Genomic DNA, 15749 nt, shown 5'->3' on the forward strand with positions numbered 1-15749 from the left:
TGTCACAAACTGTCTGTTTGCACTTTTGTGATAAAAACACTTCATTTGTTGATGTTACAAATAAAAATTGTTTCTATTTTTGATGCCATGAATGAAAACTTTTTATTTTTGACATTAGAAATAAAAACACAAAGAACAACTTGACTGTTTCTGGAGCATTTTAGCAGTCAGTCTGCTGTGGGGTTAAAACATCGTCAGGTTTCCATGGTAACAGAGGTCAAACTCTTGATCTACGCCGTTCAAAGTCAAAATATAACAAAGCAGAAACAGGATCCTCTGTGAAGGTCATGGTGTCTGTGATAATGTCACATGTTTACCGCATGGTCCTCAGAGGACAAGGAAGCCCTGTGGTCCTGAAAGGCAGGGAAGTGAAGTGTGTGGTCCTCAGAAGTAAAGCTCTGTGGTCCTCAAAGGACGGGGAAGTGAAGCCCTGTGGTCCTCAGAGGATGAACTTGGTAAACTGTAGTTGAGTGTTCAGGTGTCAGGCTGTGTTCACAGCACTTTGTAACAGCAGCAGCTGCAGACTGTCCCTGATTCTTGTCAAAGTTTCCTCCTCACATCTCATTTTTGTTTCTGCTTTACGTGAGCTCATCTCAGAGCTGACCTGTCCTGTCAGGTCACGTGTTCGTGAATCAGTGTACTGATGGCATCCTGGTGATGTGTGACTTTACAGCTCACAGTTCTGTGATGTGGGTTTATGACACCTCCAGTCTCACAGGATGTGGTCATTGGTGGGATGGATGGCGAGGACTCCCATGTAAACCCTTTAACTCTGATTGTTTGTAAATGTCACATCATTAATGGCTGATCACAAAGTCCTGATATCTGTTTGCCTGAGTGGATGTTAGATTTGGGCTCTCAGCAGAAGAGGACGCTTTTCTTATTTCAGGCTGTTACACTGACAAACAGCTAGATGTTTCTATTCACCACCACTCAGTGAAGACAGACTGCTATAACCCAAAAGGGGGAGGAGCCATATGTTCAGGCCAGAGTACCTGGATGGATAGCTCTCCTCTACAGTGGAGTTGTTGCTATGGTATTTAAAGGTGCAGTGTGTAGTATTTAAAGGTGCAGTGTGTAGTATTTAAAGGTACAGTATGTAGTATGTATGAGATATCAGTAAATATTCCTATCTCTACACACTGTACCTTTAAGGTGCAATAATGTGGTAATAATTCCTCGTGTTCATTTAAATCATTGGGTTCATGTTAGGAGTAATGCTAATGATCAAATTAAATTTTCACTCATAAGAGCTGCGGCTAGTGTAAAATCGATTTTAATGTGAGTTTAAACCTTCACTTCAGGAAGCAGCTTCTTTTCTGAGGGTCAGTGAACGCAGCATCAACTGTCAATCATTTTCAGGATCTATACACAGCTCAGGAAAATAACTTCACAGGTTTGATTCCCACTGATGACATCATAGTCACACCTTGGTACTGGACTGGGTGACGTCAGTAGCCTCCTCCCCTTCTTCACCCCCCTCCCCCTCCTCTGTCGCCCGATAACCTGTGAAAGAGGGGCTGATTGGAAATCGCCTGAGCCAGCGAGTCCGCCTCACCAAACCCATCCCCAGAGGAAGATCATAGGAGGATGAGGAGGAGGACGAAGACCGCCACTCCACCAGACCTCGCTCCTGTCTGGTCCCTGGAGACAGAGAGAGAGAGAGAGAGAGAGAGAGAGAGAGAGAGAGAGAGAGAGAGAGCGAGGCATCAATGGACTTCTGTTAGCTAAAACTCGTTAACAAACATTTTGTGTGTGTGTGTGTGTGTGTTACCTGGTATTGTGTTGTCAAGACAGAATGCCAAAAACCCTCCAACGAACATCTCAGTGGAAAGAAGAACCGTCAGGATCTGATCCAACTCTAAAACCCCTGAGAACACAGATCACACCTCTGAACATGAGAACAGTTTTTTTTCAACCTTTACAATTTTACTTATTTAGTTTTCCTGAATGTTTGTTTGTTTGTTTGTTTGTTTGTTTTTTGTTGTTGATCATTACTATCAAAAATGTCTGGTGCTCAATCAGTTGGAACACACACAAACACACAAACAATCTCACCTGTTTTGATGGATTTGGGGTGTGCATCCAGGTATGCGGGCAATGTCAGGCCAAAGAACATCGAGAACCCAAGAACAAAAGATTTCTGGACGAGTTCAAATCCACCAGCTGAAGGTTAGACAGACCGACAGCTGTGATCATACCTGTAAACACACACTATATCATTACAGCATCACTAACACACCTGCTCATACCTGAAAACACACACCTGTATTAAATAACGATTAGTCGTGTATAGCTCCTGCTAGTTTTCAGCTCTCATCCGGTTGGGCTTTTCCGTACACATTCTGATTCAAATGTACAGGCTCCATTGTCATAACACTAACACACAGATGGACTCACCTGACATGTTTAATCTGTGGCTGGGACTCACCAAACAGCGTGCAGAACATTCCTCCGAGGATCGGGTCTGGCAGCGAAGCAAACAGAGCCGTGAACTTTCCTACTGATCCCAACAGGAACATGATTCCTGCTCCGTACTGCACCACCCGCCTGCTGCCCACCTGCATACAGGATCAACAAATCATCCATCTCAGCGCCGATGTTACAGGCGGAACACATGCGTGTGGCACTTGGTTCCAGTCCCTTAGAGCGCTAAGGGACTCATGTTGAGTGTAGACGGCCAAACAGCTGCTGTCTGTCTGCATTTTGATATAGTGCACAGTAGTATATATGTCTAGTATAAAGGGATGCACTGATGTTTTTGACAGTTTGTTCTCAGACGGTCCTCGCCCTTCTCAGTCTCTTTGAATCTCGTTGAATGTGTCCCTCTGACAACACCCTTGGTTCCAGCCTGGCCCCCCCAGTTAAATTGGTCTAGAACCGCCACTGATAACAAGGCTAAACTTTTTCATCATGTTGATATGCGTTCAAGTGGGAGAGGTTAACGGGACGTTAACTAATGTTAGCTGGTTAGCCTACCATCAGAATGAGTGGTGGGTTGACTCGGAATAGAGGAGGAACATGGACAATTGGGCAGGTGACCATATTTAGCAAATGTTGGACATCACTCACAAAAACACATAAGGTTACAAATTCAGTCAGCACGACGTAGAGGATCTTTCAGCGGTCTACAGGGAACGAGAGGCTCTGACAGCAGGTGCTAAAGGTATAATAGCAGCTCCGTGAAAGAGGAGGTTCCGTGATGTAGAGGTTCAACTAGCTGGACTTAACTCTCTGAACTAAACCAGCTGCTGAACCAGGAGATGTTGAACCATCAATCGCTATTTCATATTCATGCTAACTTCCATCCTACAGCTGCAGTGTGAAGAGAGCAGCTGGTAGTTCAGGTTGGGTTTGGTTGGAAGAGAGCAGAGCAGAGACCTCGGCTGTTTTCGAAACAGCCTGCTACATACTACCTAGAAATGTAGTATACAGTACCTACTGCATACAACATACTTTGTTTGAAGGTAATATGTAGTTCGACAGTTCTATTGGGTCTGTTCTGTAGTATGCTGGGCCAGGCGTCACTGGATTTCTGGTTTCAGAAAGCGGAAGTAAACGACAGCCAAGCTGATAGCGAAACTGCTTCTTGAGCATTCACTAATAATAAAAAAAGTTAAGAAGTGGTTTATATGGAATTTATTAATTTTCACAGCACCTAAAAACTGAGTTTCTTCCTTCAAAAAAGAAAAAAAAGAAGAAGCGTAACTTAAGCGCTGTGCATTGTGGGAAACAGTACGTGAGGGAAACTGGTCCGATGCATAATGAGAAATGTTCCTGAACCAGTACGACATCCGCGTAGTTTTGGCAGACTGCAGATTTTGCTCTTGTTCACATATTACATACTGAATTTTGGCCAAATCAGTACGTACTGCTAGTAATGTATGGTAGGCGGTTTGGAAAATAGCCCTCCTCTTCACGGTGATCTCTGCTTGCTTGTTGTGTTCACATCAGAGAGCGACTGCTGTGTTCACAAACATCCAAACAACCCTGGCTGAGGAGAGGTATGCTCCATGTTTCAGAGGAACCTCACCAAACCACCAAGGTGTGCGAGAACCTGAACAATTAGTCACAAAGGTTTAAAGGCTAGCTGCAGAGCTCTGCTTATGCGTTGCAGAAGTTTGGTGGCGAGCAGAAGAAATTTGGCGATTTAAGATACACTTCACAGATAAAGCAACCTGTCAGGTGTGGCTTCTTTACCTTAGTGATGCCCAAGACACCTATATTTGGACTGGAGGAGGTGGAGCCATTTCCTGTGCCCAGAAGTCCGGCGATGATACAGCAGAGTCCCTCAGTGAAGATTCCCCTAAAACAAATAGAAAGCATGACTAACCTAAGCCCATCAGGTAGGTACTCCTGTTACTCTCTGACTTACCTGTTGATGGCATGGACTGGAGGGGGCGTGGCTCCAGAGAGACGAGCACAAGCGTAGTAATCACCAATCGACTCCACGATGCCTGCCATGGTTGCACTCAGCATCCCCAACACCACCAGCAACTGTCTACCACAGGCAACCCCCACTGGCCTATCAGTGCAGAGACGGTTAATCATTTAAACCAAGAGAACACACTTCAAACACATTAACCCCTTCATCTTCATCTTCATCATCATCATCACCCTTATCATCATCTTCATCATCAACATCTTCATAATCATCAACAACTTCATCTATATAATCACGTTGCTACCAGGGATTGATTGATTGATTGATTGATTGATTGATTGATTTATTGATTGATTGATTGATTGATTGATTGATTGATTGATTGATTGATTGATTATTAAGGTCTTACAGGGATATGGTACTCTGAACCAGGGTGCAGACGTCATGATGTCACCGCGAGCATCTGTCCGGGCCTTGTGTCCATAGCGGTCAGGGTGCTTGGCAACAGATTGGTCAGAGTGAAAAACATAGCAGACGAGCCAAACAAGCATGATGGCGAGGATGATCTGCAGGAGACAAAATCAGATACAGCGATGTGTGGACAGGGGAGGCAGGTGATGTTGCTTTGTTTTGATGACATTCAAGGTCAAGAAGAAAAACACAGAAATAAAATGATACCTGATACCTGACACCTGATGTCTGACACCTGACACCAAACAACCATCCAAAAAAAACCAACCAATCAACCATCCAAAAAACAAACAAACCCTCCAAAAAAAAAAAGCAAGCAAGCAGCCACCAATCGACTAATAACCAATAACAACCAACCAATCAAGCAACTTTTCAACCAGCTTACTAACAACCAACCAACCAAACTGTCCAAAACTAACAATCAACCAACCAACCATCAAATCGACAATCGGACAACCAGCCAACAGCCAAACAACCATCCAAAATAAGCAACTAATTATAAACCATCAACCAAACAACATTTAAGAAACCAGTCAATCAATCAATCAATCAACCAACCAACCAATCAATCAATCAATCAATCAATCAATCAATCAATCAATCCGTCGTCCGTCCGTCCGTCCGTCCGTCCGTCCATCCATCTATCCATCAATCATCCATCAATCAATCAATCATCAACCAGTTTTTCATTCACTCCTCTGTCAGACTCCCCAAGCACCAAACACTTATCTTATTAGGCCCTGAGAACCAGAACCTTACAGGTTCTGCTGGTGAACCACAGACTTACAGCCCAACCAAGGATCAGAACCAGAAACATCCAACAAACTGTTCCATCACCTGCAACACATAAACCTTGAATACTGATCCAACATAATAACATGACCACTTCACATGTCACCATGACATGGAGGGCTGTGTGGCTCAAAAGTAGAGGGGGTTTGTCTCTAAATCAAAAGGTTGGCGGTTTGATCCCACGTCCAAACAGTCTACTTGCAGAAGTGTCTTTGGGCAAGACATTGAACCTCAAACTGCTCCTGGTGATACAGTCAGCAGTGTGTCAATGGGATTAGTTAATACTGATGGCCCCCTTAAAGGTAAACAGAGATACAGGTGAAGACTGGTGTTATGGCCATACTGGTTCCTACGCTGACTGGTTCCTATAATTCAGGGTTTGTTGTGTTTACCTAATGGCATGAGTTCATCTGATTCAGTTTTATCCAAAGTGTCCTCTGCCACCAGTGAATGAATGTGAGTGAGTTGGTTCATTTGGATGAGTAGTGTTAAAGCGCTATGAATGGTCAAAATTATACAGAAATATATTAGCACAGGTCCATTTATCATGACATCATCACTGACATCATGACATCATCACCTATTTAGTTTTTTATTTACAGGAACATTTTGAAGATCTGGACCCGGGTGGTGGTCAGTCCCTTCTTCCTGCTGTACATGGGAACAGGAATTGATGTTGATCTCAGGTACTGAGCAAACAGCACGATGAGCAGAATACACCTGAGGACAGACAGACAGACAGACAGTTAGGTGTAAGACTGTCTTTCAAACAACATTGTGTAAAGTAACAGACAGACAGACAGACAGACAAGTAGTTGTCTCACAGTGCGGACAGCCCCCAGTGGGACCCGGCTCTGTCCCCAGCTGTGGTGAACACGGAGAGTCCAATCAGAGAGACAGTCGGAGTGATGGTGAGCGGGCCGATGAACTCAAGCAACAGACCTGGCAACCCACACAGACCGACAACCAACTCCACAGTACTGGACACAATGATGGCCCCCTGGATCTGAAACACACACACACAAACTTACACACACTGTGCTGTCAGAGCACTCGGTGCTCCAACAATATGATCAACAGAACATATGTAATGATGATAGATTTATATTATTGTATAATGGGTTAGGGCTAAGCATGAATGAATGAACGAATGAATGAATGAATGAATGAATGAATATAAACAATTATGATAATGAGGATCAAGTACCTCTCTGATGCGGGGCTGCCAAATGTGTGCTGTGTTCAGTGGAAGACTCCAGTTCCCATAAACCTCCTCTGCAGGAAAAAATAGACTACACACTCAAAAAATGCAAACCATGAGTTTAATTCTCTTTTTTCTCTACAGGTTCAATTAAAGTCGATTAGTTAAAGACTACATCATGTGGCTGTTCTAACTTAGTACCCAGCTGTGTTAATACTTGATTCTTATTAGTTAGTGCCCATAGCAACAGTGTGTTATTTCTCAACAGCACAGTGTTGCCAGGAACAGCCTGACCACACACGTCATATCAATCAATCTGCAGAAGGAGTCTGTGACATTTCACTTCTGCCAAAAATCCCTTGATCTCTCAACACTGTTCATACAGAGTTTGGCTCAAGCGGCAACCTCCTGTCTAAAAATATGAGTCCAATATGGAAGTGCTTAAGACTGCAGTTCATCGAGGATCCGCTTGAGGCTGGCTCCGGAAACCACATACACACCAATTCAAAAAGACAATCTTTACAGCAGAAATAAACATGTTTACAGAGTCTAGAAAGCTCATTTCTCAATCGGCACACACTGTACAGGGTTGAATTTTTTTCTAACGCTGCAATTTCGAAGATATTTAGATTCCGAGTTTTCCATTATGAGAGGCACAGCTGACTTGATAGGCGGGAGCACTGTAGCTGTTGGCTAGGAGGCTCAAAGCCGACCTCTTTACCTCACACTAGCTCCACAGAAGTTATGCTGAGTTCAACCTCTCCAATATGGCAGCCGCCGCCAACTGGCCTCAAAACAGCGCTTCAGAAACAGATAACTAACTCTGTGTAGCTGTTTGACTGAGTTCATCTTTAAATCCAGAATCCTGGACTCACTTCAGACCTCAGAGTCTCTCTTCTGTTTCATTCATTGTTGTCTATTTGAATTGTCTTATTTGTGTTGTCTCTCTATGTTCAAGTTGCTCCAAACAAAGAGGGATTTATAAAGTTTTTTTAATTGAATAATTGAAAAATGTTTAAAACTTGGTCACCATAGTAACAAACAAATAATGTATAATGAGCAAGTGGAGGGAGAGAAGGAACCCTGACCCAGAAATATACTGATATCATCACCAGACAGACTGTAAGAGACAGAAAGAGAGACAGACAGGCAGGCAGTCGGGAAGGCAGAAAAACAGATAGAGAGACAGACAGGACATGCAGACAGACAGACAGGCAGGAAGAGAGACAGGAAGAAAGAAAGGCAGATAGGAAGAGAGACAGGCAGGCAGACAGAAAGACAGACAAAGGACACACAGACAGTCTTACCCTCACTGGGACACTTCCAGCGGTCAAGACTGAGGATGGCCTGAGCAGGGATCAGGAAGGCAAATGCACTTGCCTGAAAAAGAGGTAGTCTGCACGAACATACACATATAAAATGTCAGGCAGTCTCAACTGTTTCACAGGCTAACCTGTCTCACAGTTTCAACTGTCTCACCTGTCTCACAGTCTAACATGTGTCACCGTTTCACCTGCCTCATAATCTCACCTGCCTTACAGCCTAACCTGTGTCACTGTTTCACCTGCCTCACAGTCTCACCTGACTCCCAGAGTGGTCTGGATCAGGGTTGTGATACCGACAGTGGTGAAAATGGTTCCGATGAGCTGACTGATGGTGTTCTGGTCTTGCCCGACACACATGGCCTCGGCGAGGAGAAAGGGCACTGCCACAGTGCCACTAAAACAGGTCAGGTAATGCTGCAGACACATGGTGACATTGATCAGACATCTGATTGGAAAAGACAAAGCTCAAAGGACTGTCATGGTCTTTGATCTAAACCTTATGATTCATGGTTTACCTGATGAGTCATGGTTTACCTGATCATTCATGATTAACCTGATGAGTCAGGATTAACCTAGTGAGTCATTATTCAAATGATAAGTCATGATAAACCCAATGAGTCATGGTTTTCCTGATAAGTCAGGGTTCACCTGATGATTGGTGGTTTTCATATTGAGTCATGAACCACCTGATGAGTCCTGCTTCATCTGATCAATCATGATTAACCAGGTGAATCATGATTAACCTGATGGGTCAGGGTTCCAAAGATGAGTTATGAACAACCTGATAGGTCATGATTAACCTGGTGAGTCATGGTTCCAATCATGAGTCGTGGTTCAACTGATGAGTCATGGTTAACCTGATGAGTCATGGTTACCTGATGAGTCATGGTTCCCCTGATGAGTCATGGTTTTCATCATGAGTCATGGTTTTCCTGTTGAGTTGTGTCCCCCCTGATGAGTAATGATTAACCTGATGGTCATGATATTCTTGTGAGTTATGGTTAACGTGATGAATCAAGGTTTAACTGATACGTCATGATTAACCTGGTGAGTCATGATTAACCTGTTGAGTCATGGTTTTCCTGATGAGTTATAATTAACCGGGTGAATTACGTTTGTCCTGGTGAGTCTGAGTTTCCTGATGAGTCATGGTTTTCCTGATTGGTCATGATTTCCTGATGAGTCATGGTTTTCCTGATTGGTCATGATTTCCTGATGAGTCATGATTTTCCTGATGAGTCATAATTAACCTGGTGAGCTATTTCCTATGTTTATCTGTTGTTGTCGTTGCTAGGGTCTGAGAGAGAAACGCAATATCAAATCCTCTGTATGTCTGGTGCATACTGAAGTTTTTGACATTAAAGTAGACTTTGAACTTTGGTTTTCCTGATGTTTTCCTGATGGTTTAACTTATGAGTCACATTTTTCCTGATGAGTCATGGTTTTCCTGATGAGTCATGGTTCTTGTTTTGAGCTGAGTGACAAGGAGACAAATCATTTCACCATGGTTGAGATGAGATGTCGAGTGCGCTCAAGAGAAAAGTAAAATAAAAATCAGTCAAACTAGTCTTAACACAGACAAAACGTTAAACAAACCCAGTGTGATCCAAGTGTGAGCCCAGTTTAAATGTTCAATGTCAAGGACCAGTCTGAACCCATTCTAATAATATGAAATTCCAATCACTGCCAATACCACCAGAAAAGATCAGTCAAAACCAGTTCATCCCAGCCTACCTGTAGTCCCAGGAGTATACTCAGGTACCACGGTGGGATGTCTTCGATGGTGTAGATCATGTCTGACCCAGCCGCTTGCCCCTTCATTGGCTGTTCATTCTTTTTGCTTTCTTCCATTGGAAGGTTAACCCCAGCTGTCACATGACTCTGATTGGACAGATGAACAGACAGACATGTTCAGGTAACATCACAGAGACCAAAAAAAAGGAAACAACTGACAGTGAGAATTAAGAATTTTCATTTAAAACTGAAAAGTTATGAAAATAAAATTGATAAGAAAAATGTTTTCAACTGAGGTAAGCCAATCCATCAATCAATCTTTATTTACATAGCATCAAATCACAGCAAATGTTATCTGAAGACTCTTTACAAACAGAGCAGGTCTAGACTGTACTGTACTCAGTGTGATCTTATCTTAATCCACCATAACCCAGCCCTAACTATAAGCTTTTTCAAAAAGGAACGTAGAGAGGGTGTCTGCCTCCCAGACCCCGACTGGTAGATGATAATAAAGGAGAGGGGCCTGATAGCTGAAGTCTCTACCTTCCATACAATTTTTAGAGACCTTAGGTTCAACGAGCAGGCCTGCATGTTGGGAGTGTAGTGTTTGCAGGTGTCTGACCATTAAGAGCTTTGTAGGCCAGAAGAAGGATTTTAAATTATATTCTAGATTTTATGGGGAGCCAGTGTAGAGAAGCTAACACTGAAGAGATGTGCTCTCTTCCTAGTTCTAGTCAGTACTCGAGCTGCAGCATTAGAGACTTATATGGCAGTCTGATAAAAGGGGAATTATAGTAATCCAACCTGGAGGTAACAAATGCATGGACCAGCTTTTCTGCTATAGGCTTAGACTGCTTTGGACCAAGCGGCAACCTCCGGTCTAAAAATATGAGTCAATGCGGAAGTGTTAAAAGCTGCAGTTCATCGAGGATCCGCTTGAGGCTGGCTCCGGAAGTACCGGAAGACACATACACATGAATGGGAAAAGGCCGATCTTTACAACAGAAATAAACATGTTTACAGTCTGGTACAAAAGATGAGTGTAGTCTGGATAGCTAATTTCTCGATCTGCTCTAACTGTGGGGGGGGGGGATTTTTTTTCTAACACGGCAATTTCGAAGATATTGAGATTACAAGTCTTCAAATAAGAAGCACAGCTGCCTGTGGGAACACTGCAGCAGTTGGCTAGGAGGCTCAAACTCCGCCTCTTTACGTCACACTGGCTCCACAGAAGCAATACGGCTGCCGCCACCGATTTGTCTCAAAACAGCTCTTCAGAAACAGATGGGTGACGTCACAGATACTACGTCCATATTTTATACAGTCTATGCTTTGGACTGAGACTAATAGGGGACCTGATACACTAAGCTCCTGACTTCCCCTCTCTCTGCCTCTCTGTCTCTCACTGTATTTATCCCTTTCTCAGTAAATGTCTGCTCTCCAGTGAGTCTTGCTCTAGTAATTAATAAATAATCATCAGAATAATAATAATACTAATAAGAATAATAATAAGAATAATAATAATAAGAGTTATTATTGTTATTATTATTATATCAGAAATTATAATAACAATATCAACAACAACAATAAATATAATAATTATAACAATCACTGCTGGCTCGGGCAGTCTGATGGTTTGATGTTGTTCTGTAGTGTCAGACAGTATTAATAGATATCAGAGATTATTAGTATTAGGTTATACATCAATAGCCTGGTTTGAGTCTGCTCTCCTGAAACAGATCACAGATCATACCTACATAATGAAATATTCCGCACAGCTCTGTGTCTGTGAGGTGAAGCTGGAGAGTGGAGGGCTTTCCTTTTTCATTCAGTGATTTTTATCTACTGTTAAATAAAAAAACACAATTATCAATCAATAGTCAGTTTACCTTACTGTCTTCCTCCATGTCTGACTTCCAGGACAGTCAAGCAATGAATACTGAAGAGGGAGAGGGAGAGGGAGAGAGAGAAAGCGAGTGAGAGAGAGAAAGCGAGTGAGAGAGAGAGAGAGAGATAGAGAAAGAGAGAGAGAGAGAGATAGAGAGATAGAGAAAGAGAGAGAGAGAGAGAGAGAGAGAGAGAGAGAGAGAGAGAGAGAGAGAGAGAGAGAGAGAGAGAGAGAGAGAAAAAGGAAATTGTTTCAGGTGAAAGTCCGCAGAGATTAACTACAGATTATTAACACACACACACTCACGTCAGCATGTGACACCTGTTCAGGTGACTTATGGAAACAGCAGTTTGAGGTCAGGCTGTCCTCTAGTTATTGATTATTGATTATCACTGAGGACACGCTGTGTCTCTGGACAGGAAGCAGTACAGGTGTCAGGTGAAAGGGAAATAAAGACACGTTGGGCCTGAATAAAATGACTGTGCAGTGTCTGTGTCCTGTAAGGTTGTTTGAATAAGATCAAATCTCAACCAGCACACACAAAGGGTTAAATGCTCAACAGAGTGCCCTGCAGAACAAACAGCGTTTCTACTCTCTGTTCGAAACATTGAAAAGATCAATCATGCATAAATTTGGGGGAACGTTGTCTCCTTTGTCTACAGGTACCAGTAAAAAAGAGCTGATTCAGTAACCTCAGCACGAACAGCCACGCACAGTTAGAGAGAAAATTGTCTCCTGAGAGTCTGCGTGTACACTGCCACATTATCAATAAGACACTCACACAGGGTGATGCCTCTCAGGTTTGCAACACTTTGGCTGTATGAAAGTGCTACACAAAGAAAGACTGATATTGATTTCCCCTCCAGATAACTTAAATACAGGTGTGTAAGTAAGCCTGTTAAAGTTCTTTCCTCTCCTTATTGTTATCATAATTATTTGAATTATTAGGCACACTTTGTCCACATTTATGGAGTCGGTCTTGAAAGTTACAGAAGATTAAACTGTACAGGGTTTTTTTTTGTTGGAAGAACTGCTAGATATAAACAGTGAAATATGTGACACACATCTGTCATGAATCAACTTCACAAGAAACTGTTGAGAAGTGTCCCCTCCCCCATCCAGCCCATCATATATGAGGAGATTTGAGCTCTTAAGGTCACACAGCACAGATGCTAACAGCTCCTATTCACAGTCAGACGCAACACAAGAGCAAACTGTACAGAGCAGACAAGCCATGTGTGGTTGAACTTGAGTATGCATAACACCTTGAGACTTCACAGAGAGCAGTGATGGGTTATGATGAAACTCCATCCAGCCTCATGGAGGAATAGATTATTCTCAGCAAAACACCTTTAGCATACACTGTGGGCAATATGCAATAATCAAACAGAATCTCGTTTCACACATGCAGCCTTTTAATTGCATCTTGAAGCTTTAAACATTTCTACATTTGTCATCATAAAAAAAATAAAAAAATAAAAAATAATAATAATAATAATAATAATAGTAATAATAATAATAATAATAATAATAATAATAATAATAATAATAATAATAATAATATTAATAACAACATTTTTGTTTCCTCACATCTTTGAATCATTTATATTTCACAGAAAAAAAATCATTTAAGAAGACAAGGTGATTCAATCCATTAGGTAACGTTCAAGCACCAGAACTTTTCAGACCAGTTTAAACCAGTTCAGGCTAGTTTAAACCAATTGAGACCAGTTCAAACCAGTTGAGACCAGTTCAAACCTGTTCAGGCAGGTCAAACCTGTTCAGACCAGTTTAAACCAGTTCAGAGCAGTTCAGAACAGTTCAGACCAGACCAGTTTTAACTAGTTTTAACCAGTTCAGACCAGCTCAAACCATTTTAAACTCTGGAACAACTGAGCTGGCTTAAAAACAGTCTCAATTGGCTCTTAATGTCCAGTGGCACAAGGCAACCTCTGATTTGAAGTGCTTTAAATAAAACTGATTGATTGATTGATTGATTGATTGATTGATTGATTGATTGATTGATTGATTGATTGATTGATTGATTGACTGATTGATTGATTGATTGATTGATTGATTGATTGACTGACTGACTGACTGACTGACTTATTGAAGTGATTGATGGCCTTTCTGAGTATCACTTGTAGTTGGAAGTTTGATTTCTGTCTGCATAGAGGTTGAAATCTGAGACATTATATGTTATACTGTTAGTGTCTCAAAGATTGCAAACAGAGTTAAATATCTGATAACACTTATGTAACCGGGGATGGTTTTCCTCCTGGCAACTGTTGGCACTGTGCCAGGTTTGCCACTGCGCTGATTGTGGCAGCACAATGCTCGTCTACATATACAGGTGTGGGTAATTGCTCGGGCTATCCTTCCGCTCCTGTCCACTTCATGAGGTGGCTCAGTGTCTTGAGGTGTGTGGTTTGGCATGTGTGGATCCTTGGACTTGCAGGATTGCGGTCAGCGCATTTAATAATCTCCCATCCAGGTAAAGTGCCCTTTCTTTTTGTTTCTTTTCGTCCGTTTATTGTGTGTGCGCTCTGTGCGTATTGGTGACTTTGTATCCACCTATTGTTGTGCGGCTGGGGCTGTTGCTGCTGTGGTGAACTGGTTGCTCTGCAGGAGCATAGACTGTATAAAATATGGACATAGTATCCGTGACATCACCCATCTGTTTCTGAAGCGCTGTTTTGAGGTCAATCGTCGGCGGGAGCTATCCAGACAACACTCGTCTTTTGTACCAGGCTGTAAACATGTTTATTTCTGCTGTAAAGATCGTCTTTTTTGAATTGGTATGTATGTGGTTTCCGGAGCCAGCCTCAAGTGGACACTCGATGAACTGCAGTTATTAGCACTTCTGCATTGGACTCATATTTTTAGACTGGAGGTTGCTGCTTGTGTAGGAGGTTCTCCTGGTGTGTGGCATCTCATTTCCTGAGGTAAGTAGCTGTTACCTGCTTTTAGGTCTGTCCGTGGATCATAGCAGCAAGCCTTTCACTAGGCTCTTCCTTTAGCCTCGGCTCCGCTGCCTTTACTTCCTGCACACAAGGATATTGTCTGCGCTGCTATTTCCAGACCTTAATTCAAATATTTTGTAGCTATCTGTTTAGTTGTGGATATTTTGTTAATTATATTTTCCTTATTTGCTTGAGTGTGGATAATTCTATTTGGTTATTTTGCATTCAGTTTATTTGGTTCAGTATTTTTATTTACATGGGTGTGTTTACTTTCATTGCTTTATTTGCTTGCCCTGAGTTTGTCTGTTTGGATTTTATTTGCATAAGTTCAGTTACTTTAGAACTGCTTTATTTGGGTTTTGTTGTTTATTATATTGTGAATTTTAAAAGAAGACATGTCATTAAATAAACCTAGACTTTTGAACTGTAACCATAGACTGTATAAAATATGGACGCAGTATCAGTGACGTCAACCCTCTGTTTCTGAAGCGCTGTTTTGAGGCCAATGGGCGGCAGAAGCCATATTGCTGCTGTCGAGCAATTGTGACATAAAGAGGCGGCCTCATTAGCATACTTTGTGGTTACTGTATGAAATTTTAATTAATATCTACAGGTCTGTATATCTCTCTTCTACTGGTATTAGCATTAGTATACTGATGTAAGCTGCGTCTGTTAACATCATAGCAGTTCCACTTGGCAGATAGTGGCTATTAACAGTAATGACTCTTTAGGTAACAACTACTGAGCGGCAACTGTTTGAGCTGTGAAGACAAATTCTATTACTGACTGACAGAGAGGAAGCTAAGATATTAGCACATGGCTAAAAAAGTTGCCGAGAGGCTAAACTAACACCTGAAAGGGAAACTGCTTCTGTTTCAGGTGTAGAAAAAGAAACAAGAACCCTTGTACCTACCTTCTGTGGACCTGTATTCTTTGGGGCTGTGTTCTGTAGGACCTGGACTTTGTTGGATCCAGACTCTGTGGAATCTCT

The 15749-nt window shown here is 42.1% G+C and overlaps 1 protein-coding gene across 1 annotated transcript; it reads right to left on the reverse strand.

Annotated features, from left to right (window-relative positions):
• On the reverse strand, positions 1–15749 carry LOC117812897 (solute carrier family 23 member 1-like). Its single transcript, XM_034683887.1, is given in 18 exon segments — positions 1–1644; positions 1775–1870; positions 2059–2139; positions 2142–2201; positions 2432–2561; positions 4201–4306; positions 4376–4500; positions 4503–4525; positions 4794–4950; positions 5871–5877; positions 6254–6367; positions 6472–6653; positions 6855–6922; positions 8156–8244; positions 8430–8587; positions 9908–10054; positions 11797–11846; positions 15672–15749. Coding segments are annotated over 17 exon segments (1782 nt in total). The 5' UTR covers positions 11815–11846; positions 15672–15749; the 3' UTR covers positions 1–1423.

This window comes from Notolabrus celidotus, chromosome 5 (genome assembly GCF_009762535.1).
Source record: "Notolabrus celidotus isolate fNotCel1 chromosome 5, fNotCel1.pri, whole genome shotgun sequence".
Lineage (NCBI taxonomy): Eukaryota > Metazoa > Chordata > Actinopteri > Labriformes > Labridae > Notolabrus > Notolabrus celidotus.